This window comes from Colossoma macropomum, unplaced genomic scaffold, assembly GCF_904425465.1.
Source record: "Colossoma macropomum unplaced genomic scaffold, Colossoma_macropomum, whole genome shotgun sequence".
NCBI classification, from domain to species: Eukaryota; Metazoa; Chordata; class Actinopteri; order Characiformes; family Serrasalmidae; genus Colossoma; species Colossoma macropomum.
The window spans coordinates 2,517,746-2,543,463 of record NW_023494807.1 but is presented as its reverse complement, the minus strand read 5'-3'; the positions used below and the strand labels follow the sequence as shown (position 1 = coordinate 2,543,463).

At 39.3% G+C, this 25,718-nt stretch overlaps 1 protein-coding gene across 1 annotated transcript in view; it reads left to right on the top strand.

Annotated features, from left to right (window-relative positions):
* The window catches only part of cdh18a (cadherin 18, type 2a), a 111,333-nt gene extending 102,779 nt beyond the window's left edge, over positions 1-8,554 (top strand). The window contains exons 10-11 of the mRNA XM_036556860.1: positions 2,755-3,006; positions 8,043-8,554. Of these exons, the coding sequence (XP_036412753.1) occupies positions 2,755-3,006; positions 8,043-8,554 (764 nt within the window). The remainder of the gene's footprint in view (positions 1-2,754; positions 3,007-8,042) is intronic.
* Positions 8,555-25,718: the final 17,164 nt, after the last annotated feature.

Genomic DNA, 25,718 nt, shown 5'->3' with positions numbered 1-25,718 from the left:
ATCATCAGTGTAGCGCTGAGTGCAGTGGCATGGAGGACTCACAGCTTGCAGTGCAACCCTGCTGCTGAGGAAGAAGAAGTCATGGATGATAAAGATGACGATGATGAGGCAGGCCTCCCCCGGGGCTTTTGTTTGCACACAGTAGTTGACATCCAGGAGGAGTCAGAGTCCTCCATGCAGCGACTCTCCCTCTGCTCGAGCACCCGCTGTTGATCCCTGCTCCACGGAGAAGGGAAACTGCATGGTTAAGGAGCTGGTCATGCCTGTGCATATAATACAGGGCTCAGGAGAGAGAGAGATAGAGAGAGAGAGAGAGCGGAGATGTGCAAGAAATGAAGATGGGGTGCAGAAAATAAAGGGAGAAAGCATGAGGGACTAACAAATGGACTGGAAAAGTGTGAGCAGAAAAAGGAGCCACTAGGAGAGATAGAGCGAGAATAAGAAAACAAGATTTCCACACCTGTGCAGAATGAGAAAAGTTGTTGAATTAATAAAGCGTGAAGTTTTTGCCACTATTTGAGCTGATGGACTGTCTGCCCAGTGCTGTTTCATGTCTGCTGTATCAGAAGCTCAAAAGCAGAGAATCAAAATGCTGCACAAATCAAGCTGGGCTAGTGCGACTCCTGCAGCAGCATTTAAGCGTGTTCGTTTCGGTGATTTACAGCCCCATCAATGCAAACAAGGTTCAACATAAAACAAAGAAACTAAAAACTGTGGCCTCACTGCTTTAACTGTGAGGCAATCTGCAGCCAGAGCCAACACTGAGAGTTATTAACTGACTGTTCTGTTTAAACACTCTAGGCAAACTCAGGCCAGCTCAATAGGCATCATTCAGGATCATCCCTCAGAGAAGGACTAATGGTTTCTGAGAACTAAAATATTTTTGTTTTTATTTAATAGAATCATCATCAGGGTCACCTGGGATTCTCTGCTCTCCCAACTGCTACCGCGACCCTATCTGGACTAAGCGGTTAATGATGATGATGATGATGATGATGATGATGATGAATCATCATGCTTGTTGTTTTTAAAATTTAGGTTTGCAAAAAATGGGTTAAAATCTAAAAATGTTCAGTCAGGATTTTTTCCCTGTAGTATATAGGTAGATACAGCCAAGTGAGCTCGCCTATTGGTTAGACCTTCAGGAGCTGAACCACAGGCTTTACATATTAGATTGATCCAGCCTATTTAGAAAGTGATGAAGGAATCAACCATGTTTTGATTTCCAGTGGGTCACACATCATTTGAGGGTTCTGGAAGTCGCTTTACACACATAACTGCAACCATGAGAGCTGACCTGGGTTAAATTAAAATAAAAAAAAAAAAAAAAAGGAAAAGAGAAAATATTTTACAATCTATTAAAACTGATGACAGACATTTAATTTGGGGGGAGGAAACTGAAATAGGAGAAGGAATCATGGGTGAAGTCATATATATATATATATATATATATATATATATTATATATATATATATATATATATATAATAATTTTATTATTATTATTATTATTATTAGTAGTAGTAGTAGTATTTTATTATCATATATCACATTTGTGATAAAGTCAGTGACCCACCAGAAGCTGAAATTGACCCAAAATGTGTTCAAATGGCGGGCGGCATGCTGTCGCCTCACAGCAAGAATGGCCTGGGTTCGATTCCTGGCCGGGCGACCGGGGTCATTTCTGTGTGGAGTTTGCCTGTTCTCCCCGTGTCTGCGTGGGTTTCCTCCGGGTACTCTGGTTTCCTCCCACAGTCCAAAAACATGCAGTCAGGCCAATTGGACGTGCTAAATTGCCCCTAGGTGTGAGTGTATGTGTGAATGTGTATGTCTGTCTGTCTGCCCTGCGATGGACTGGCGACCTGTCCAGGGTGTATCCTGCCTTCCGCCCAATGACAGCTGGGATAGGCTCCAGCACCCCACCGCGACCCAGAAGGATAAGCAGTTTAGATGATGGATGGATGGATGGATGGATGTGTTCAAATGTAAACATCTGTAACAGGGTGAAAAAACATCACATATTTCTTAAAATAATCTCTACATCTAATATATCTTCTATCAACTTGTATCATATATGAACACTCTTGTTGTCCTTAAAATGTCCTGTAAAATGAGCGTTTTTCATTAATAATTGTCAGTATCTTCTTACAGAGATACCTTTTTGAGATATTACATGCACGTTTGGTCTCATTTATTTTGGTCAGCGACAACACCAAACACGCTGCACTCTTCTGCTGCTTCTCTCACTGTATGTGCTTGTGTGTCCTTGGGTTGCCAGCTATTCAGCAACAGGATCAATATACATTTATAGGACAATTGGTTTTCATTTTCAAACAGTTTTTCCACGACTGCGGCACATTTGAAAGAATTTCAAACAAAAATGTACCCCACGACTACAATCCACCTGCATTGCACTTTCAAACCGACCAGATTTTTTGGAAAACAGCAAGTCTGACAACCCTGCGTGAGAACCCATGAATGAAACACGCGTGTAGACGGTGTTTCTGGTTGCCATAGCGACCATACCCTAAAATCCCCACGGTAAATGCAGTTTCACAAGAGCAACTATTTTCAGACTTTGTGCTAGGATTGGGGGGATCTTCAGTTTTGCGAGTGGGGGTGGAGATGGGGGGGGTGACCCAATCCCCCCCATACATGGTGCCTCTGCCTGCAACATAAATGATTTTATATCGTTGAAAAGCCTGTCCTTGTGCTGCTGCTGTGAGTAACTGTAGGATTTTCTCTCTCTGACAGACAGCAGTGCGAGTATCATTGCGCGGCGGTGGGGTTTCAGCCAGGCCGAGCAGGAGCTGCACCAGCTGGCGGTGGTGGTGTGGGACGGAGGAGAGCCTCAGCTCAGCAGCACCAGCACCCTGACGCTGCGGGTGTGTCCATGCCGGAGGGGCCTCAGAGTGCCAGTCTGCCAGCCGCAGGCCTTCTTTTCCTCTGCAGGTCTCAGCACAGGAGCGCTCATCGCCATCCTGCTCTGCATCCTCATCCTCCTGGGTAAGAGAGTGTGTAAAACGTGAGGAGTCCCTCCCTCGGTACCACAAATGTAGTTGATTAGCCAAAATAAGTTTCTTTCTTCAGTTTTTACTGGAGCTATCAGGCTAATGTAGCAAGCAAGAAAATGGACTTGCTTATGTGGTTTTTGACACTATATGACATACTGTTATCTGTAAAAATGGACAAAAGTGTGTTGCATAGCTAAAAGCAGTAGCATGTGAGGCTTCCAAGTGGTGCAACTAAAGCTGGTAGAAAGAACTAGACACAATTAAACTACTGACATCATAAGTATGCCTGAAAACAACCCAGTATATGTAGGAGGACCACTAGAAGTCTGCTTTTTGCAATGGACCAATCACAGCTAGAGGGAGGTTTCACTACAAACAACCCAGTGATTAGGAGGTTTGTTTAGCAATTAGCACACACTGCACCATCTGACCTCAGTTCAACATATGTTTTGGACATTTTGCTTCAGAACGCTGTATTAATTTAAAGTAGACTGCTGAAGTGTTGGCCCAATGGTCAGCAGGTTGTGAGTTTCATTCCCAGTGATGCCACTGCTATTCTGGGCAGGTATCCAAAAGAGCATAATGAACCTCATCCATTTTGGGTAGGATGGCCATGCCCCCTGCGACCCCATCACTTAGCACGATGCAATCCAATGCAGGCTTTTGTTAGCACAACTGTGTTGTAGTCAAGAGACCAAGACCAGATTAAGATTTATTCGGAATAAAATGGTCTCAACATTGGTCTCAACAACTATTTCCCAGTCGACCGTACGCCAAGACTAAAACAAGGCCGAGTTCAAATGATGCTGAGACTGAGATAAAGGTGAGACTGCTGAAGCACGGACACACTACATGACTTTCACAGTCGTCAGATTGCTGTACTGTTCACCCTGCACAGCTTGCTGTCCTGTAATTGGGAATCTTGAAGTCATTGCGGTTTGCACACTACATGACTGATCAGCAACGGGGTCTGTCTGAGTCTGTCTGATCTTCAACCTACATTTTGTCACAAAAACACATGTGAGAAGTGAAACCGGTCACACTACACGATTTGGACTGCCCAACAGGTCCAGATATTTCATATTTGCATCTGCAGGGCATCGGTGAGTCTTTCGCACATAGCAATTGAGAGCTGATTTGTGAGCCCTGAGCGTACATTGATTTGCCTCTGACCTGGGGCTTTTGGCAATCTTCAAAAACTGTCAGCGTTAAAAATCAGGGATAAAATTATGTAGTGTGAATGTAGCATGGTTCTAGTTCTGGTTATCATGACCGGCCTTGGTCTTTAGTATCACAACACTAGTAACAAAATTGGCAGTTAGCATTCTCGTCCAAACACTTTAAGCTGTCTAATGATGTAGCGTTAGTGGCAGAAAAAACATGGTGGCTCTTCATATGTCTTAAAGGAAGCTCATGCTAGCTTTTCTCTCAGCTTTGTAGTATCATGTGATGGGGGACCTAGCTAGCAGGTGGGAACTGGACACAACTAAATTGGTGTAAAAATTGGGTAAAAATCCCCAAAAAACACAAGAGGCCTAGATTTTGTGCAGTTGTTTTGCCATTTTTCATAGTAACAGTAAGCATGCAGTATATGTGATGCTAATTAGTGGAGTATAAGCTTCCATTACTTGTTAGCTACACTAGCCTAAAAGCTCCAAAGCAAAACTAATGGCACCAAACATGTGTTGACCAATCAACTACATTTGGGGTGATGAAGTAATTGTTTAACTTCTTCACATTGGAGGGAACCAAAGAGGAAAAAAAGGAGCCTCAGTGTAGGAGAAACAGAGGGGAAATAGGAGATGGCAGTGAAGGTGAGAGGAATGTGAGAGCATATAAATGTGTGTTAGGGCTATTCATTACTTTTAGATGTCATGTAGAGGTTTTACTAAACAGCAAGTTACATTACGTTACATATCCGCGGTGTCATGTGAAAAGAGGGACTTTCCAATAGAGGACAAAAATGATGCTTTTTTGCTCTTCTGGTCAATGTTAAATCCCTAAAGCAGCAGTTTTAATATCAACGCAGTGCTTTTGGAGCTCTTACACACAGATTAAACTCATCAGGTGATTCTCCAGGCCTTCAGTTGAGTCAAGTGAGCAAGACAAACAAAAAGCCCCCTGGGACTAAGATTCATACCTACTATCTTTAGCTGAATTTTTATGTAAAAAAGAAAAAAAAAAAAAGAAAATAGTTCAAACTGGAGCACTATTGGAATAATATATGGGAAATATTATTAACAATCGCACAGTTTTATTATATGAGATGATGTTCATGTTTGCTTTAATAAAGCTGAAGGACACATGCTTCTTGAATATTGCTATTCCATGCCAAAGGAAATTCTTTTATACCTTAAATAGGCTCTTTTGATTTCTCTTATATCCCTAGATGTTAATAGATCTTTAACCACTCATAGGCCCTGTATTGAGCTGATTGAGCTGTGTTGACCTGCTCTGATTACAGTTGAGACAATAACAAGTTGATGACCAATACATTTTCCAAACACATTTTGTGGCATGATCACTAACAACAGTACACTCAGCACTTTACCTACTCCAACACTTATAGTGGTAAAAACCAAACAAAAAATGTTTTAACAAGAAGACAGGTTGACATAAGCACAACAACCAATGCAAGTCGTCCTTATAAAGCATGCATATGCTTAGCACAACAACATTTACCCCATTGCAGATCGCTTAAAATGTATATAACAAAGATGTAGAAAATGACACCAACAAGGTAAAAACTCTATGTTAAAGCATGCTTACATGGAGGGTGTGGAAAATGGACCATTTATATCTTACCTTGGATGACTTTATGCACAGAAGCAGATAAAGATGCCGATATGGATGACAAAATATTCTTCTTTAACACAGGTAGAAATTTCTTGACGTGTTTGGCTTTGGAAATAAGCATCCTCCACTCTGTTTTACAGAAAATGAAGTGAATGTTCAAGAAAGACAGGATGATCGGCCAAAACACAAAGACAAGACTGAAATTCGATTTTTTTTTATTATTATTATTATTATGCTGCTGGTAAAATTTCCGCTGCGAGTCAAGGCAGCTTTTCAGATTTTGTTGGCTCCTTTGTGGTTCAGGCTCCAGGGCATGCACCTATAAAAACATGGGATGGTCCAGGCTTGGATACATCATCGTATTGCAATGAATAAAACGCTGTGAGTCATTATCCTCGATATTGCCCTCAGAGCTACCTTCCACCTCATGCTACACCTAAAGTTATATTGTTAGAAGGCACTACAGGTGCTGATGTGAGGTTCCACCCTGCTGTGAAACCCACTGTTCTTCTCACCGTCTCTGACAAGGCCAAAAATAGAAACCTTTCTCTAGAGGATCCTGTTTCTCTACACGTGTAGACTACCTCTCCAAAGAGCAACAAGGTTTTACACAATGGGTATATAAATATACATTTCTCACCTATCAGCAGAGAATGAGAACGCTCACTGCAGAAGTGACTCTTATCTTATCTGGGAACGATACTTGGCTAAAATTAGCGCAGACAGAGAGTTGTAGAGTTGTACTTGGTAATGTTCACTTTTTCCTCAGGCAACATCAACACTGAGGAGCATAAGCCAATTTACCTGAACTGCAAGCTTGCAGAAAATAAAATAAAAATAAATAAATAAATAAAAACAGATATAATATGGCTTGGCCTAAGATTGCATGACATGATGGTTGATTTGTATAGAGAAAGATGAATAATTCAGTATTTGCTTCTGAGTAGCCCATCAGCCCATTTTAGATTAATGGAGAGATACAATGCGATTGATTTCACATCAACAGATGAGCAATTATGCAATTTTTTCCACAGACAAGTCTTTGCCTTAAGTATTTTCAAATGTCAAAGGCTAATTGTAGCCTCTTGCACCGTAACATCTGCATACTGGCATAATGTTGCTGCAACTGTGCTCATTTTATTTTACATTTTATTTTTACTGTGTTTATTGACGCATACCAGCCATTACTACCGTCTTGATACACTATTTAAATGTAATTACATATGTTTAAATTTTAAAAAATGCAATAATTATCAATAACACCCTGAGATTTAAAGTATTTATGGACAGATGCTATTCATTATTATGTTTTGATATTCTTTGTATATGTCAACGCACATATTTAAATTCAAGTATATGTAATGACAATCTATGACAATTCATTATTACATAATGCATTCTTTTCACATTTGATTATTGTGTTTATGGACACATACTAGTGATTGCGATTGTTTTATTTGATATATTAAATGTAGTTGCATATGTTTAATCTTAAATATATAAAAACAATCTATTACAACCTTAGTTGCATGAAGAATTACTTCTACATTTGACTTACAGTCGTCATTGTTATGATTTTACTGTTCATATACTGTTGAAATATAATTACACATTTATAAGTTTAACTACATAACACGTTATATATATATATATATATATATATATATATATATATATATATATATACACAGCAAAATTTACTGTTCATATACTGTTGAAATATAATTATACATTTTAATTTAAATATACAATAAGTAATAATATTATAACTTAATAGTTTGTATTATATATATATATATATATATATATATATATATATATATATATATATACATATAAGGCCCAAAATGAATCAGACAAAATTCTAGTTCCATTGACTTCCATTAAAAGTAAAGAAGGTTATTTCTTTCTCCTGTAAAGTTATCATTTTGGAGATACAAGGTTTTTTCCCAACAACAGCGATAAATGTAACAAACTGTGACACTCGTTAAGATTGTAGGTTTAGACCACAGAATGTCTCTACTTCAATAAGTTATTAGTGAGAAATAATTAAGTAATAAATAGGAAGAGATGTTTCAAGACACAAACTCTGTGGTGGACCCAACCTACATATCAATTTCTTAGCAGTTGAAGAATTTACAGTAGTTACAATCTTCAAAATCAATAATTGAACAATAACCTGCGTGTTATTGCTGTGGTACTGATCTGGTCTATTTTATCTCTTCCCATCAGCCATAGTGGTGCTGTTTGTGACCTTGCGGAGCAAGAAGATCAAGAAAGAGGCGCTCATCATCTCGGAGGAGGACGTGCGGGAGAACGTGGTGACGTACGACGATGAGGGTGGTGGGGAAGAGGACACAGAAGCTTTCGACATCGTGGCCCTGAGGAACCCCTCAGCTGCTGGAGAGGTCAGAAGGAGAAGGGGGGAGCCACACCCGGAGGTTTGGGGCGGAGCGGTGGGCGGGGACAGTCTGAGCCCGTCGCTGACCCTGCCCAGTCAGGACATTCATGATGTGATCCAGCTAAAGGTAATGGAGGCAGACCAGGACACCAGCGGACCTCCATACGATTCCCTCCAAACGTACGCATACGAAGGGCAGGGGTCACCCTCCGGCTCCATCAGTTCTCTGGACCTCCCTGGACCTCCATCAGAGCCGGAGCCCCCTGAGCCAGACGACTGGGGGCCTGAGGTGAACACACTGGCCAGACTTTTCCAGGAGCGAGGTGGCCAGTGCACCCTATAGTGGCGGCGTATCTTTGATCGCCCCGAAATTGTATCGTCTTTCTCTTCACCGTTGTTCAGATGATACCGCACAGACGGCTGCGCATTTTTTTCTCCTCTTGTCCAAAATTGCTGTGGGATTATTTTGATTTATGGGTTCTACTAGTGGAACATCATATGTTGTTTTTTGTTTCCCTTGGAAGAACCTTTTTTTTTTTGAAGAAAAAAGTACAAAACTGAGACAAGGACTGACAAAGGAAACTATTTTCCCTGGTGTATATTTTATATTTGCTTAATAAAGTTCATGATTCCAGATAAGTAAATCTGACATTTTTTTTAATTAGCACAAACTTACTGCCATTAGGCCAATCAAATCACACAGAAAACGTTACCTGCTCATGCAGACTTTTTCCCTGGGAGACGTGTGGAATTGTGGGATGAAAGGTATTTTGTTAGTGTTTTGTGCTTCGCTTACAGTACATGGATGTTCATAACTTCTCTATGGAAAGCAATTTTTACCAGATACAGGAGAAAAAAAAACTGCCTATGTCAGCAGTATGTCAAAATATTGACTTAATATCTCAAAATACTGATTTGTTTCCTTAAAATATTGACTTAATATTGCAAAACAATTACTTAGTTCTCAACATATTGATCTAATATCTTTAAATAATGGCTTAGTTTCTACATATGGTGACTTCCTATGATAACATATTGAATTAGTATTTCATTTTTTTTTAAATATTGACTAAAAATCTCAAAATATTGGTTTATTGTCTTGAAATACTGACCTAATATGTAGAGATAAGCCTATTTTCTTAAAACATTCTCCCAAAAAAGTCTCACTTGTTTTCTCAACATTTTAAACCATTATTTTGACAGTTCATATTTTAAGAAAATAAATATTTTGAGATACTAACTCAGTATTTTGAGTAAAAAAAGTAAGTCATAGTTGCAAGATACTAAGATATCACCTCTAATATACTAAATTAATACTTTGAGAAAAATTATTAGATACCAGATAATTTTTTAGAATTTTTTTGAGATTATTATAATTTCAAGATACTAAGCCAAAATGTTGACATACTGCTGCCAGAAAGAAAGAGTGTGAAAAAAAAAAAAAATAGGTACATTTTCTTTCCTCTTCTACCTGGCCATATGTGACTTTTTGTGTCCAGATCCAAGTTTACTGAGACCTTTTCTGGCCACTCCACACACTTCCTTCCTCAGGTCACAGGGTATACAATTCAACATAAATCACCATTGTCAAAAGCCAGAAAATAACTTATTATAATTCTCGAGAGCTGGATGAGTTTTAATTGGATAACAACAGCAGTCTGTAAAAGATAATTGGATTCAAATGCTTCAGTGGGCAGCTTTTATTACTTTCCCAGGACTTATAAATCAACTGTGAATAGTCTGTGTTTGCAATCTAGTCCTGATCAATTCCCCAGAGCGCCGCCGCGTGCGCACAAAGCAGCCTCGAAAGGCGTTTTAATGTCTACTGTAATGCTGATGATGATAATGATCGCTCTGGACCCTCCGCGTTCCGCTATCGTGCGGCGTTGCTTGAGACGACGACGCTCTGAATGCTCGATGGGTTTCACACATGGCTGCATTTCATGTTCTCTCAAGTCAGTTGCATCACCAGAGCTTCTCCAGACGGTAGTGAAAATGTGCAAACACTGTCAGGTAAAACAACCATTGCTGTCGGAAAGCGGCAGTGAATTTGTGTAAACGCTATACGAGGTTAAATGAGTGTTGTGGAAAACGACAACGATGGCAGAAGTTCTCATTAAGCACAAAATCTGCCTGCTGATCTCGTGGCTGGTTGGCGTGGTGCTCCCATTGCATCTCCTTAACTGCTGACTAAATGTGCCTTGAAATGTAACACTGTGACCAAAATTACAATTCTTAAGTGTCAAGAGTCGTGACTGTAATTTTGTTGTTATTTTCCAAGATATATGGAAATCCTAATTGGCTGTTTAAGATTAAATAAGAGCGAGTCACAGCTCCACATATTACCATAGTACGACGGGAACAAAGGCTAGCATTGCTGAATAATTCATCAGTTTGTGATTGTTTCAGGCTGTGTGGTCAGGCCACGTTAAATCAAACCGTGCAGCTGTGGCGGCTTTCAAACAGCCGCCATGAAGGCAGGAACGAAATGCTTCCCCCTCTCTTTGAAGAGAGGAAGTAGACATGCTTAGCCCCTCGCTAAGGATATCTTATCTAAATTGGTATTCAAGAGGCTGACATTTAATTAGCAAATGTAATTATTATGATAATAATTGCACCTTTTGCTCTTAATTTTCACCTCACACAATTTCATTTGCGCTCTGATCAAGCTGCTGTGCCCTGAGCAGCTAATTGCCTGGTGTGGCAGTGCAGATAACTCCTCATTACTGAGGGGGGGAACTGAACAGAGTGTCTTAAGTCTTTGGTTGAAAAGTTCAGCCAAAACACAATTGAGTCGTAAGAGGGAGCGAAGCAACATGACAGGCATGATCCTGTTGTTACTTTGTTAGACTGACGGTAGAAGTGTCATTTTCACAGCATACGCATTTAAATGAGACGTTTCTGAAAAGCATTTCTGAAAATGACCCAAATTGTTTATGTGGAAAGCAATTATAGAGCGCTAATAGGCACTAATTAGCATTAGTCTCATAATAACAAGTCCCATGCAGATTTGCAGCTAATGTGTTATTTTGGTAACACTTTACTTGAACACGGCTGAATAACGCTGGCATAACCATGTTATAAACACAGCTTGGCAGGTGTCATATGCTGTCATGAGTCGTCATGACAGATTTTGATCAATAATATAACATTGTCATATCACTATTACTTTAAACTGTCAAAATGTTTCAAAATGTTTGACATCATGATGGCTAACTAGAGTAAAAATTAGTGTGTTATGTAAGCTGTCATGACTTCAAACTTCATAGTATCTGTCCCAAGAACAGCCAGTAATGGTGACATGACACTGTTAAAATCCCTATTCCTAAAAAAGTTGTGACAGTCAGTAAATTGCAAATAAAAACAGAAAGCAGTGATTTATTAACTGTATTTCAGATATATTTGATAGAAAACAGCATGAAGAAGATATGTTTAATATTTTACCTTATAGTCTTTACTGATTTTTGCAACTACATGCCAGCAACACATTCCAAAAAAGTAGAGATAGGGCAGTGTAGGACTGGGAGATTTATGGAATGATCAAAAACACCTATTTCGGAACTTTCCACAGGTCCACAGGTAAACAGGTTAACAGGTAATAGGTGATGCGACCATAAATTGAGCATTAAGGAGCATTTATGAAAGGCTTAGGCACCACTTTACAAAAAAAGTCCATAGCCGTATTAAAAGATTCAGAGAATCCAGAGAAATCCCCAGTCATAAAGGTCAAGGCTGAATGCCTGCAACCTTCAAACCCTCAGATGACAGATGATTTGGTAATTAATATAACCACAGGGGCTTGGGAATACTTCAGAAAACCCTTGCCACCAAACACAGTACATCTACAAATATGAGTTAAGACTCTACTATGCAAAGTGGAAGCCATATATATCAACAACATGCAGAAATGCTGCCAACTTCTCTGGGCTAAAGCTCATCTGAGATGGACTGAGGCAAAGTAGATATGTATGCTGTGGTCTGATGAGTCTACCTTTCAGGTTGTTTTTGGAAATAATGGACATTGTGTTTTCCAGGGCAAAGAGAAAAAGGATCAGCCCAATTGTTACCAACACAGAGTTCAAAAGCCATTGCCTGTCATGGTATAGGGGTGTGTTAGTGTCATGGGGGGCATGGGTAAATTGCTTATCTGTGAAGGCACCACTAATGCTGAAGGGGTACATATGCATTTTGGAGCAACATATACTGCCATCTAGATGACATCTTTTTCAGGGACATCCATGCTTGTTTCAGCAAGATGATGTCAAGCCACATTCTGCACATGTTACAACAGCATGGCTTCGTAGTATGAATTAGTATCTCCCATTTTGAAATGTGTAGTACATTATGAAAATTTCATTTCTACAACTACAACAATTGGTGTCCTCAATTCCCAAACAGTTACTGAAAATTGTTAAAAGGGATGTAACACTGTGGTAAACATGCCCCTGTCCCAACTTGTGGGACAAGTTGCAGGCATACAATTTAGAAGAACCATACATATTTACAAAAACCATTGAGGGTAATTAGTTGATACATCTTGTCTTTGTACTGTTTTCAACTGAATACAGGAAAAAAAAAAAATGGCGACTCCTGGCAAACATATGGATAATGTTTCTCCAAAATGTCTTGACGTCTGTTTGGCTTATCAGGCTCTGTGCCCAGCTACATAAAACACCTCAGGAATTCTCTGGAACGTGGGGGGTTCCAGAGAATTTGATTATCCGTGTACATTTTATGTGACTGACCCATTATGCCGGAAACCCTTCATTCTTCATTCAGTCCACATCAAAGACACATGTGGCGAGTCAAGAGTTTACAGCTGCTGAATTTGCTACAGTAGTGATGAAGATAACAGAGCCTTATGATACGACACATATGGGTATCATGATATGTGCAAGTACCTTTAAAGGCGAATTTTAAAAGATACAAAAATCAAGAAAATGCCCTCAGACCTTTTTTTTTCAGAGTTTTGGGAAATTTGATTGTTCAGGTAACATTTAAGGGTGTATAATGATTTCACTTTAGGAAAACTAAGCAATACCCTAAGAGTTTTTTGTGCAACAGGGTGGCTTTAAGGGAAAATTTAACTTTAAGTATTTTATGCAACCAGACACTGGGCTTAGACTTAATAGCTTGTCTGTTATTTCTCTGATTGTATCCATCCATCTTGCTGCTGGACGTCTTTTTCTCTTTTACCTTCAACTTCGCCAAGCATAATTATCTTTCCCAACAAGTTGGTTCTTATGAGTTCAAAATAAAATTGAGTTTAGTTATCTGGGCTTCAAGTAAGAGGTGAGGTTTGATTAAGTTAAGGATCTAGTTATTTGTTTTCTTTGCCATCCAAGGTACTCTCAAAAGTCTTCACCAACACCAAGGTACTCTCAAAAGTCCTCACCAACGCCAAGGTACTCTCAAAAGTCCTCACCAACACCAAGGTACTCTCAAAAGTCTTCACCAAAGCCATGGTACTCTCAAAAGTCTTCACCAATGCCATGGTACTCTCAAAAGTCTTCACCAATGCCAAAGTATTCCTCAAAAGTCCTTACCAAAGCCATGGTACTCTCAAAAGTCTTCACCAACGCCAAGGTACTCTGAAAAGTCTTCACCAATGCCAAAGTATTCTCAAAAGTCTTTACCAATGCCATGGTACTCTCAAAAGTCTTCACCAACGCCAAAGTATTCTCAAAAGTCCTCACCAATGCCATGGTACTCTCAAAAGTCTTTACCAATGCCATGGTACTCTCAAAAGTCTTCACCAATGCAATGGTACTCTCAAAAGTCTTCACCAAAGCCATGGTACTCTCAAAAGTCTTCACCATTGCCATGGTACTCTCAAAAGTCTTCACCAACGCCAAAGTATTCTCAAAAGTCTTCACCAATGCAATGGTACTCTCAAAAGTCTTCACCAACGCCAAAGTATTCTCAAAAGTCTTCACCATTGCCATGGTACTCTCAAAAGTTTTCACCAACGCCAAAGTATTCTCAAAAGTCCTCACCAACGCCAAGGTACTCTCAAAAGTCTTCACTAATGCCAAGGTACTCTCAAAAGTCTTTGCCAAAGGCAACAATATCTAGTTTTTTATTGTCCAGCTTTCATGCCCATGAAGAACCACAGAGTATGGACAATTTTATTTTTTTTTAATTCTCATTGTACCAATTTGTGTAATTTTTTTTTAATTGTTATTCATAGGTGAGCAAATTATCAATGGTAAACTCAGCTGTCTTTCTGTTTTGGGTTAGCGCTGGGTTAATGGCTAGGGTTTTCTGTTGGTCCTGTCAGCCATCATGGTGTTGTTTGCGACCTTGAGGTGTAAGAAAAGCAAAAAAAAAGGTGTCGACATCTCTAAGTACAATATAAGGAGGAAAGTGGGGATATGTGAACAAGGGCTTCTATCCAATTGTAACAAATAAATAACTATTTACATAGATTAATACTATAACAGTGGTCAAGGCAAGATTCTGCCCTTTTATAAAACTGAGTGGGTAGAAAGGTACATACATACACACAAACCTCTGGGGGAGGTCACCACCAGCCACAGGCTTCACCCTGACAGTGACCCACCCTCAAAAAACAACCCCAACTAAACCAACTCCCTGTCACAATAAAATACCTAGAACACACTTATAACTTAACTAAATAATAAGCAACATAAACAACACAAACAGTACTTTTTTCAACCGTGGCACATGCCTCCCATGAGCCTCTTCATGCGGCTTTCTGCATGCCAGTTCCTGGTTGGCAGTGCGCTGCGTGGCCGTCAACTATAATACATATCCAAATTAATGTCTATTGTTGTTTGTGGTGGTAGCTCATCAGATTTCAAATTAAGGTCAAAAGTCACAAGAATAATACAAAAGCAAAAACAAAGTACTCGCTCTGAAAAGGCCCACAGGGTCTTATGGTTTATATGCCAGCTAGACAAATATTAACTTGTCCTTATTGTAGGCTTGATTGGTTGACTAGCGACAGTAAAAGTAAAAACACTAATCAATAATTTCATTTCCTGTCAAAACAGACAATAATTATTCATTAGTTATTCATTATTCAGAAGAAAAACAAATAAGACAAAATAAAACAACTACTAAATATAATATCAAAGAAATCTTCAGGGATATTTTTCCACATCTTTAAAGTTCAGTCTGAGAAGTTGGTTGCACTTTCTGTTTCTCAAGATCCAAGTATTGTCAAACACACTGACGTCGATGACGTTGAGGTCTGGACTCTGGGGTGGTCAGTTCATTGTTACAAGAACACCAGCAGCTACTTGGTTTGATTTGCAAATGTTCCTCTTTTGCGTAATTTCTCAGTAAGGGCTTCTTGACAGCTACACATCCTTTCAGACCCACGGAACTAAGTTGTCTTCTCATAGGGGAAGGATGGACAGAAACACCGGTGTAATCTGAAGCAGCTGGATTTTCTCCTCTCTCTCAAAGATTAAAGCTCTAAGTGCTGTTTATCGGATGGGGACAGTTTGGCTGGTCTACCAGGTCTTGCACTGAATGAACAACTTGCTTAACTTGCGTAACAGCCATTTTGACTGGAAATGAAATAAAGGACAGGTGGTTCCTCTCTTTTGCACAATACTATATATTGTACACTATAAACATTATTTTAAAAAGAAAAAAAAACACATAGGATATAAATTCTAAGCAGCATCCCTTTAGACCTTGGTCATTGCTTTTGCAACTAATCATAGTTGTTGCAATAAATGTATCATTTGGTGAAAAAACACATCAATAAGTCTGCGCAGCTTTAACAAAGACCTGGATGAAAGAAGTTATGATGTATTTATGGAAACGATTTAGGTGACTGTTGGTATACTAGTTTCAGTTTGAGCCCCTGAGCGACGTCTGCCTGAGTCGCCACATGGGAGCCACCAGAGCTGCTAGAGTCACCAGAGCTCCATCGCTGTTGGCTGATCTGCACCATTTTGACCACCATGGAGTTCATGCTGTACAAATCTGTGCAAACCTCACCTGCATGAACCCTCTGATGCTGCTGCATAAACTCAAACTATCTAATTAACCATTGCTCCACCTGTTTTTCCTCGTTTTGCATTTTAATATTTTATTCTAATGCTGTTTGCTGTCCGGGGTGGACCAGAGGAGGATGGGTTCCCCTTTTGAGTCTTGGTTCCTCTCAGGGTTTCTTCCTCTTGCTCTTAGAGAGTTTTTCCTCACAACTGTCGCCATTGGCGACGCTCATAGGGACTCGGACCCGGATTTTTCTGTAAAGCTGCTTTGTGACAACACCTGTTGTAAAAAGCGCTACATAAATAAACTTTGACTTGACTTGACTAGTTTCAGGTATACCCGTGTTTATTAGCAACGTTAGCTTTATAGCTCCAGCATGTCTCCAGCTGATTGACTACATCTGGTGTGAGTGGAAAATTAGATAAATTAGATTTTTTGCCCATGCATTACTGTAAGGTTTATGAATTATGCTGCATCTACTTATGTAGGTCCAGCATAATTCCTGAGTCCTAACAGATTATAAAAGACCCAGCATCTCACACTATCTGGATGATTTCAGGTGTTTTTTTGGAGCGATTGAAATGTTGGGGATCAAACTCTACTCAACACTAATGTTTTAGTTGTTCCTGAACCAAACCATGTGGAGCAGCTTGCTGCTGCTGTTTTCTGTGCTGTTTGCACTGACAGACTAAAGAAGCTACAGGTAAAACACACTGAAGGGAGGGTAATGTATGTAATATATGTGATGTGGTAGTTTTTAACATCTGCACATGCCACGATTGTGCTTGTGTCTTCGACTCAGTTCATTAAAAAGCTTTGCTACACACGAGGCACATTTTTCTTTTTTACTTGCTGTATTTACATTTTCTGTACTCTCAGTTTTTATTGGCTGCTGGAGAAGTTAATTCAGACTGAGTCACTGGCCAGTACACACTACTAGATTATGCTCAGAGTTAAGCTGGGGTTACACTATGAGACTTTTACCCCAATTTTAGCCTCGATTCTCAGTCTGACCGAGTCTGTGCTAGTTGGCTCAGTCGGAGTTGATAGTTGGAGAGAGAATCGAGTAGCATGCAAGGGGCGCTCCCCTCAATGACTCAATCTGAACCAACTCCTGCAACAGCCAATTAAAAACTCAGAGCACAAAAGAAGAAAAAGAAGCAAGTAAACAAATTAAAATTGCGAAAAGTCTCTCATACACACACACACACACACACACATATATATATGTGTGTGTATGTATAGCAGTTTATCTTTTTGGAATGAGGCACAACAGAAGGCAGCCAATCAGCTCTGCTGTATTTACATATGTCAGTCCTAAAGGCACACTAACAAAAACAGCCTGTTTAATTGCAAGGGATAAAGAGAGGTTGGAAAATGATCAAATAAAAATGAATTATAACTGTTTTGGGTATTTAAAACAACACAAATGTCATAAGTGGACCTCAAAGCAAACAGTAAGATATGATAAATAATGTGACATGGGGCCCCTTAGAGAACCATTTTTATTAACAGTGAGAAGATGAACTTTTGAAGTTTAAAGAACCTCCTCATAATGTAAAAGTCAGATAAAAATGAAACGTTTTAGAAAGAATCCTATATCCATCCAATAGTCCTGTAGGAACCTCTTTTTTTTGAGAGAGAGAGAGAGAGAGAGAGAGAGAGAGAAAGAGAGAGAGAGAGAGAGTATAGAAGCTCAGTTAAAGAGTAAAACCAAGCTTTGGTGGAGATTTTCCACTGTCAGTAGACTAGATTTCATTTTTGTGTTGGTTCTTTACCTTAGTATTGAACTTTTAAACTGTGAGAACGGTTTGTCACATTTGCATATTTCATTTTTAAAAAGGAAACTTTGAAGACTGATCGACTAAAATGTTCTTTAGCTTTCCAAAGGTGGTTCTTTTATGGCATCGCTTCTTTTTCTTGTGTTAGACATCTTTGTGATTTCACACTGTAGTTTTGTAGTTCTTGCTGTCGGAAAACCTCAGAAAGTCAATTTGCACCAGACAAAGTAGATTCTTCTTGCTTTGCCAGCTCTTTGGTGGTGATGGAGAATTGGATGTTGTTGTTTACTTGGAAGAGAAGGCCATTTTGCTGTTAGCGATGATGATGGTGGTGGTGTTGATGGAGACGATCTATCCTGTTGATTAGACTCATTACTGAAATGGGCTCTCTGTACACAGCCTGCCCGCTCTGAAACACACACAGCAACACTCAGGCCCAAATCATCAAATCGGTGTTTCAATTCATTACTGTGCTGCCAAGAATAAAACAGAAATTGCCCATATCTAGTGAGAGTAAAGTTACCTGTAGTTCTATTTCTAATATCACTACTTAAAAAAGAAAGTTTTACCCAAATTCAACTTCAGGCCGAACACTAGCATTTAACAGGTTACCTGTTTTGTTATGTAATATTCCCTAGGATGGCAGTAAATCTCTCAGCCTTAGGTTTGACAAAACGTATAACTTTACATTCTCATTATTTTTTATGACAATACCCAGCGTACATCATACAAACATATCGTACCACTGATGATGTTAATGGTAAAACTACTGATGTACCATTTGCGTATAGGCTAGTAACACCTTAGCAACTACCTGGGACTTCACAGCAATGACTTAGCAGTACCTTGGCAACCACCAGAAGATGGTGGCACGTACGGGCGCTGCGGCTTGACGCTGTCCTGTACGGTCAAATATACTCAAGGAACATTAAAATATGTTTATTAAACTGCACTATTTGTAAATAGAGTCACAATCATCCATAAATGTGCAATACCCTCATGTGCAATATCATAGCTGCTACATTCCTTTATATTCACCCTTTTTTATTTTACTTTCTTATCATTTCAAATTGCATAATTGTTTATTATTTTTAGCATTTTAAATTATAGAATCTTATCTTACCTGGGGTATCATAGCAATGGCCTAGCAGGACCTTAGCAACCATCTGGGATAGCACAGCAAAATCCTAGCAATGTTTTAGCAACCACCTGGGATACCATAGCATCGGTGTCGTCAAGCCAACGTAAAGTTCACAAACCTTCTCTTCCAATTATTGTCCAATTTAATTATTTGAAATGCAATTCATTTTGTATTAATGTAAAAGCACACACTGCTAGAGAGATTAAGATTTAGAGACTGAACATATTTTTTCCTCGTTTAATTAAGCTAATTTTAGCATGGGAAAGTCTGTTGTCAATTCCAGCCTGCCTAGTTTTGATCAGTTGCAAAAACATAGTCCAGCTTGGTCGTGTAAACTGGAAACCTAAAGTTACATAGCAAATCTAATCTGCAAGCTGAATTCATTAAGTTAAATGAGATTTTTATTATTGTTCTAAAGCCGTGTTGCTTTGGAGCACAGATAAGTTAATTGTAAGACCATGTAATTTGTAACATGTTTACGTAAACAGCCATTAGGTGTTTTGATTTTCCAAGAAATTTTACTGAAGCAATTAGATACAAGATAATCCACTTTCATAAGGAAGGGGGGAAAATAAAAGGAAAACAGCAGTTTCCAAAATAAGAGTTAATTACAAAATAAAAGAAACAAAAAAAATAATAATAATATTTCCCCTAACAACCATGCCAGACCTGTTAGACCAACAAAACTGTCACCATCACATACAGTAAACACTTAAAAAGATGGCTCTTCAAGGGTTGTTAGTAAAGGGAATAGCTGTATAGAACCATGAGCTCTATATAGAACCGTCTCATGCTTAAATGTTTTTTTGCATGATAAAGTGGTTCTCCAGATTGATAGACAATGTGCTGTATATGGTTCTACATAGAATCTTTTTGAAAAGACTAAAATCTATATACCACCAGAAATGGTTCTGCTATTATTATGATGTCAAGCTTGTAACAATGGAAGAACCCTTTTTGGTGCTGTGTAGAATCATTTATCATCAAAAAATTTCCATATTAAACCATATATAGGTGTGCCTGTTCCTTCCGCTGTCACGTGCATTTTGCCATGTGCTTTTGTTTTTGTTTTGGCTTCTGTGCTCCACCCTTTTCACCTCCTTCCCTACTAAGATCCCCACCAGTTTGTAGTCCCTGTCTCCTCCCTCTCCCAGGTCTTCCCTATTGTTTCTAGCCTATATCAAGCCCTTTGCTTCAGTCCTTGGTTGTCTGGTCTACTTTCCATTACTTTATTATATGCTGTGGTTATGTGCCTGCCCTATGCTCAGCGTGTTTCTTGATTTAAAGCCTTGTAGTTTGTGCTTTGGTGTCGTACTCATGCTTACATCCAGCCTCACTACTCCGTATATGACACTCCCCCAATCTGAAGAACATTTCACTATGCAAAGAACCATTTAAGCACTCATAGTTCTAAACAGAACCATCCCCTTTACTAAAGAACCCAGTCCAAATTACAAAATCGGTGAATGTGTTTGGGTTCACTTGGATCGTGAAAAGCAGAAAATGCAACCAACATCTAAGACTGAACTTTGAAGGTGTGGAGAAACATCTCTTCAGATTTATTTATGTTTAGCCAGCATTCTATGAAGCTTGTCAAACTTGCAACAGCAGCTACGAAAGAATATATTTCTAGGTCATGCATTGATCAACTGAATCTCATTTACTTTGCATATTGAATAAATGCAGCAACTCTATAGACAACATAGACAACATGTCGGGGCAGTGCATGTGGTGAGATGGATGCTTATATGTTGGTCTATTCTCAGTGTTTACCGTCCAAGGCGGAATCCTCCGTCTGTGCGGAGAGTGAGCTGTCACAAGCATCGGATTCCCTGCGGAATAAAGACACAATAAAGAGTTATTCAGGCCTGTTTAACAATCACAGTTAATCTGCCGGGAGTCTTTATCCTGCACATTTGCTGCTGTTTTGAAGCACGCTGTAATTAAATGCCACATTCTATTCACTGTTTCTGACTTAATTTAGCAGGAGGCACAATGCAATTAGTAATCGACAACAGCACGAACGCAGCAATCAGCGTGAGATTCAAATTGGTCAATAAAGCGTCTCCCGAATGGTACTAACGAGCGCTCACTCATTGATGAATTACAGTAAATTGAGGATACAAATGCACTGGGTAAATGTGACACTTTGCAAACTGAATTACTGCTTTCTCTGTTGCGGTAAGTGATCTCTTTTATAGTATGCTGTGAAACGTTACTATTCATTCTCTATTTGGCAAATATTTTTCACCCTGTCATATTGATACGGAACAAAAGAACATCTCTTGCTGCTTAGAGTATGTTTCAGGGCAATGAACCAGCACGACTCTATTCTCACATCAACAAAGCTGTCATTTCTGATCTGCGTTGTTTGTTTATCTACTTTTTTTTTTTCCTCTTTTCAGAAATAAGCTCCATGTCAGGCACTTTTTCTGCCAAAGGTTCATATATTATTATTCAAAACTCATTTGTTTTTAGGCCATCATGCTCTTCAAGAAAATAAAACTAGGTATGAAGTTCTTTATATCATCTCTATAAGAAAACTTTGTAACTTTGCTGAAGGAAAAAAAAACAACAACAAACAGTGACGGACCAGCTATTAGAGCTAGCCTTTCATTTCAGGACAAAATAAGAAAACATCTACCTCTGGGTTAATGCTAATTTCTGGCTGACACCCTCTAATGGTACACTATATGGCCAAAAGTTTGTGGACACCTGACCATCACACACATATGCTTGCTGGATATCCCATTCCAAAACCATGAGCATTAAAATGGAGTTTTTACCACTCCGGTCAACGCTTAGCATTGGGCATAGTGATCTCAGGCTTGTGTGAAGCTGTTTGGCCATTTTATGAAGCTTCCAAAGTGCAGTTCTTGTGCTAATGTTGCTACCAGTGGCAGTTTGGAACTCTATAGTGACTGATGCAACAGAGAACAGGTGATTTTTATGTGCTACATGCTTTAGCACTCATGGTTGGAGTTGTTCCTGGGGCTTCAATTCCACAATAATAGCACTTACAGTTGTCTAGGGCAGCTCTAGCAGGGCAGAAATTTCACTAATTGACGTAGGGAGAGTGCCATGTTTACAGTCACCGAGGTCTTCAGTATGACCCATTCTATTTCAAATGTTTATCTATTGTGATTGCATGGGTGTTTGGTTTTATACACTTGTTAACAATTGCGGTGTCTAAGACAACTGGAGTGAACAATTACGAGGGGTGTTAAAATAATTTTAGGGATACCACTGGAAAATATTTGACTATTTTGTAGTTTGAAGATCCTCATCCTTTAACTTCCAAGCAAAATTTCTCAGTGAAATAAGAGTATTACTATAATAAATGTGGGCAGCTTTTTTATTATTTTTTTTTAGCATGACAACAAGAATATCCAGAAAGTGACAGTTATTTCTCTTTTAGTGGTCTTCAACTTCAAATTTCACATTCATTTTGGCCTCCTATGTTCTTATTATGTGGATTTTAATCAGCACGGAAGCAATTTAGCACATCTCACTATGCAACTCAGTGGCCTAGATCAGTTTTAGATTAGGAAAGAGACTTGATACTTTGTCTGATCAGATCACAGGTCTGTATTTGAAACGCGAGTTCAGCATGCCCTGCAAATGAATCTGGAAAATCATCAACGACACATCAGAGTGTCTGAGTGCCCTGAAAGTGCCTCATCCGCTGCTTGCACTGGACTCTAAATTCTTAATGAATTAAATAAGGTGCAAATGTGAGCTTCTGCCATCTTCCCCGTGAACTAGGATTAAGCGCAAGTGCTTTGCTGTTTGTTCATTCTTTATTTGACCCAGTTTTCATGACTCATTTGGGATATTTTTTAAAAAGCTGAGAACCCAAGTACAATGCACAAACATAGGGGTTAGTGGAATGGCTCACTATAAATATGTGATTAGAGCTTTGGCTGCAATCAAATGAAGAGTGGGAACAAAGAAAAAAAAACAGCCTGGACATTTATTTCGTCAATGCATGCTGTTTCTGGTGAATCAGAGGTTTTTATTTTTCACTTTCTTTCCTTCGCTTGTTCATTCATAATGAGCGGAAGAGTGCAGCTGTTTCTCTGTAGCTATTACTCCTCGCAGGTATGCTATACTGGGTCATCATAATTGTTGTTGTCTGCAAATGCTGGCGCTTTCACCTCCATCCTTTCATGTTGACCTTCACCAAAAAAAAAAAAAGAAGAGAAAAAAAAACAGAAGGCTGTGAAACCCAACTTTTCTGCAGAATAATGTCACGAGGATTGCTTATAATGAGCATGACTTTAGGCAGAGGTTTGTGGCAGGCAGGATGAACAGATCGAATCGATGGCTGAAAAGAACTGTTAGTATGTCTCTCACTCAAATAATCCTTTAATCATCAGCCAAGGCTACGCTGAGACGACCAAAGCAAAGCACAATTACACACGAAGAGAGCTTATATAATGAAGAAGATATGAGGTCCACTTATGATGTTTGTGTGGGGTTATGTACGAAATATAGTCCCATTTTTCTCTTCATCCCTTTCAATTAAACAGACTGGCTTTATTACAGTGCCTTTGTATAAACGACTTCTGTTCTGATTGGCTGCCTCATTCAGAAAGCAATCAATGTTGAAACACTCTTTATAACTTCAGTTCAAATGAATACACAGTGCTGTGCAAAAGTTAGAGACCACGTTTCATGCATTTATTTCTCTTCCGAACAGCGGAACATATTTTTCCAACCGTGAGGCACTTAGGAACCAATCACATTCTAATTGAAAGAGGGGGTTACAGAGTTTTCTGACTGTCACCAGAAGATGGCTCCCTTCAGTCTGTGAGGAGATGGAGACCCCTGAACAGAAAGCGTTTTGCGTTCTCCACTTCAGTAAGAGTGAATCCGTCATAACTGTGCAATGTGATTTTCATGGGCAGTGAAGCTCCAACAGCTCAGAGCGTTCATTGTTGATTCCACAACACTGGATGATAATTGCATAGAAAAAGCCGTGAGTACAGTGATACCCGACATGCTCAATGGAGTGTGGGATGAATCTGACTATGGTGTTGATGTTGTCTGTGCAGCTGGTGGAGGTTCATTTTGAGCACTTGTAAAATTACATAATAATCTTTATGCTCACTTAAACCATTTACAGTTCACTGCATTGTTCTGTAATGATTTACAAGAGAAATAAATCATTTTGAAATCAGATGAATCGTTTTGAATCACCTTGTATTACACAGAGATAACCCAAGTAAACCCAAAATTCTGTTATTAAATGATGATTTCATTTATTGAAGGAAAAATGCTGTTAAGCCCAATGTTGCCCTATGTGGAAAAAGCAATGGCCCTCCTATCTACTAAATCAACCAGTTAACCGAATTCAATTGACGACTGGGTTCAATTTCACTAGCCACACCCAGGCATAATTACTGCCAGACCTGTGGAATCTAAACAACACTTAAATAGAACCTGTCTAGCAATGTGAAGCAGGCTAGAAGGTCTCAAAAAACAGCACATGATGCCACGTTTTAAAGAGATTCAAATATAGATGAAAAACAGAGTCACTGAAATCTACCAGTCTGGAAAGGGTTACAAAGCCACAGCTAAGGCTGTGCGACTCCAGTGAACCAGAGGGAGCGTCATTATCTACAAATGGAAAAAACTTGGAACAGTGGTGAACCTTCCCCAGGAGTGGCCGGCCTACCAAATTTCACGAAGAGCGCATTGATGATTCATCCAGGAGGTCACAAAAGAACCCAGACAAACCTTTATATAACTTCAGGCCTGACTTGCCTCAGTTAAGGTCACTGTGCACAATTCCACAATAAGAAAGACATTGGGCAAAAATGGCATCCATGGGTGAGCTGCGAAGTGCAAACCACTGCTGACCAAAAAGGACACAATGGCTCACTGGATGACCCATAAGACTTTTGGAATGAAATTTTGTTCAAATTTTGTTCAAGTTCAAGAGGTCAAGGTGGAGCTTTTTGGAAGACATGGGTCCCATTACATCTGGCGTAAAGCTAACACTGCATTCCACCATAAGAACATCATTCTAACAGTAAAACATGGTGGTGGTAGTGTGATGGTCTGGGGCTACTTTGCTTGTGCAGGACCTGGATGACTTGTCATTATTGATGGAAACATGATTCCTGCTCTCTATCAGAAGAATAGGGTTTTAGAGTGGCTGAGTCAAGGTGCTGACTTGAATCCCATTGAGGAGCTTATTCTGGAAAACCATCCAATGTAGTGTGTGCACTCCTTGCCTTTATTACAGCTTCCTTTTCCTTTGTTTTTAGTTTCAGGGAGATTTTCCGCACCTCCAAAAATCGGTCTTCAGAGTTGGTCGCACTTTCTGCTTCTCACATAATCCCAAACACGTTCAGTGATGTTAGAGGTTTAGAACACCAGCAGTTTCTTTGTTTGATTTCCCTTCTTTCATTTTTGCCAATTTTGCTTTTCTGATTCCAAGCTTCTTGACAGCTACACATCTTTTCAGAACAAAAGCATTGTGTTGTCTTCTCTCAGTGTAAAGACAGACCAATTTTGTGGATCTGAGGTAAAAGTGGAGCTTGATGATTTTATGTCACTCAGAGATGATTCTATATCTCTTAATGATGTTTTGACCTATAGTT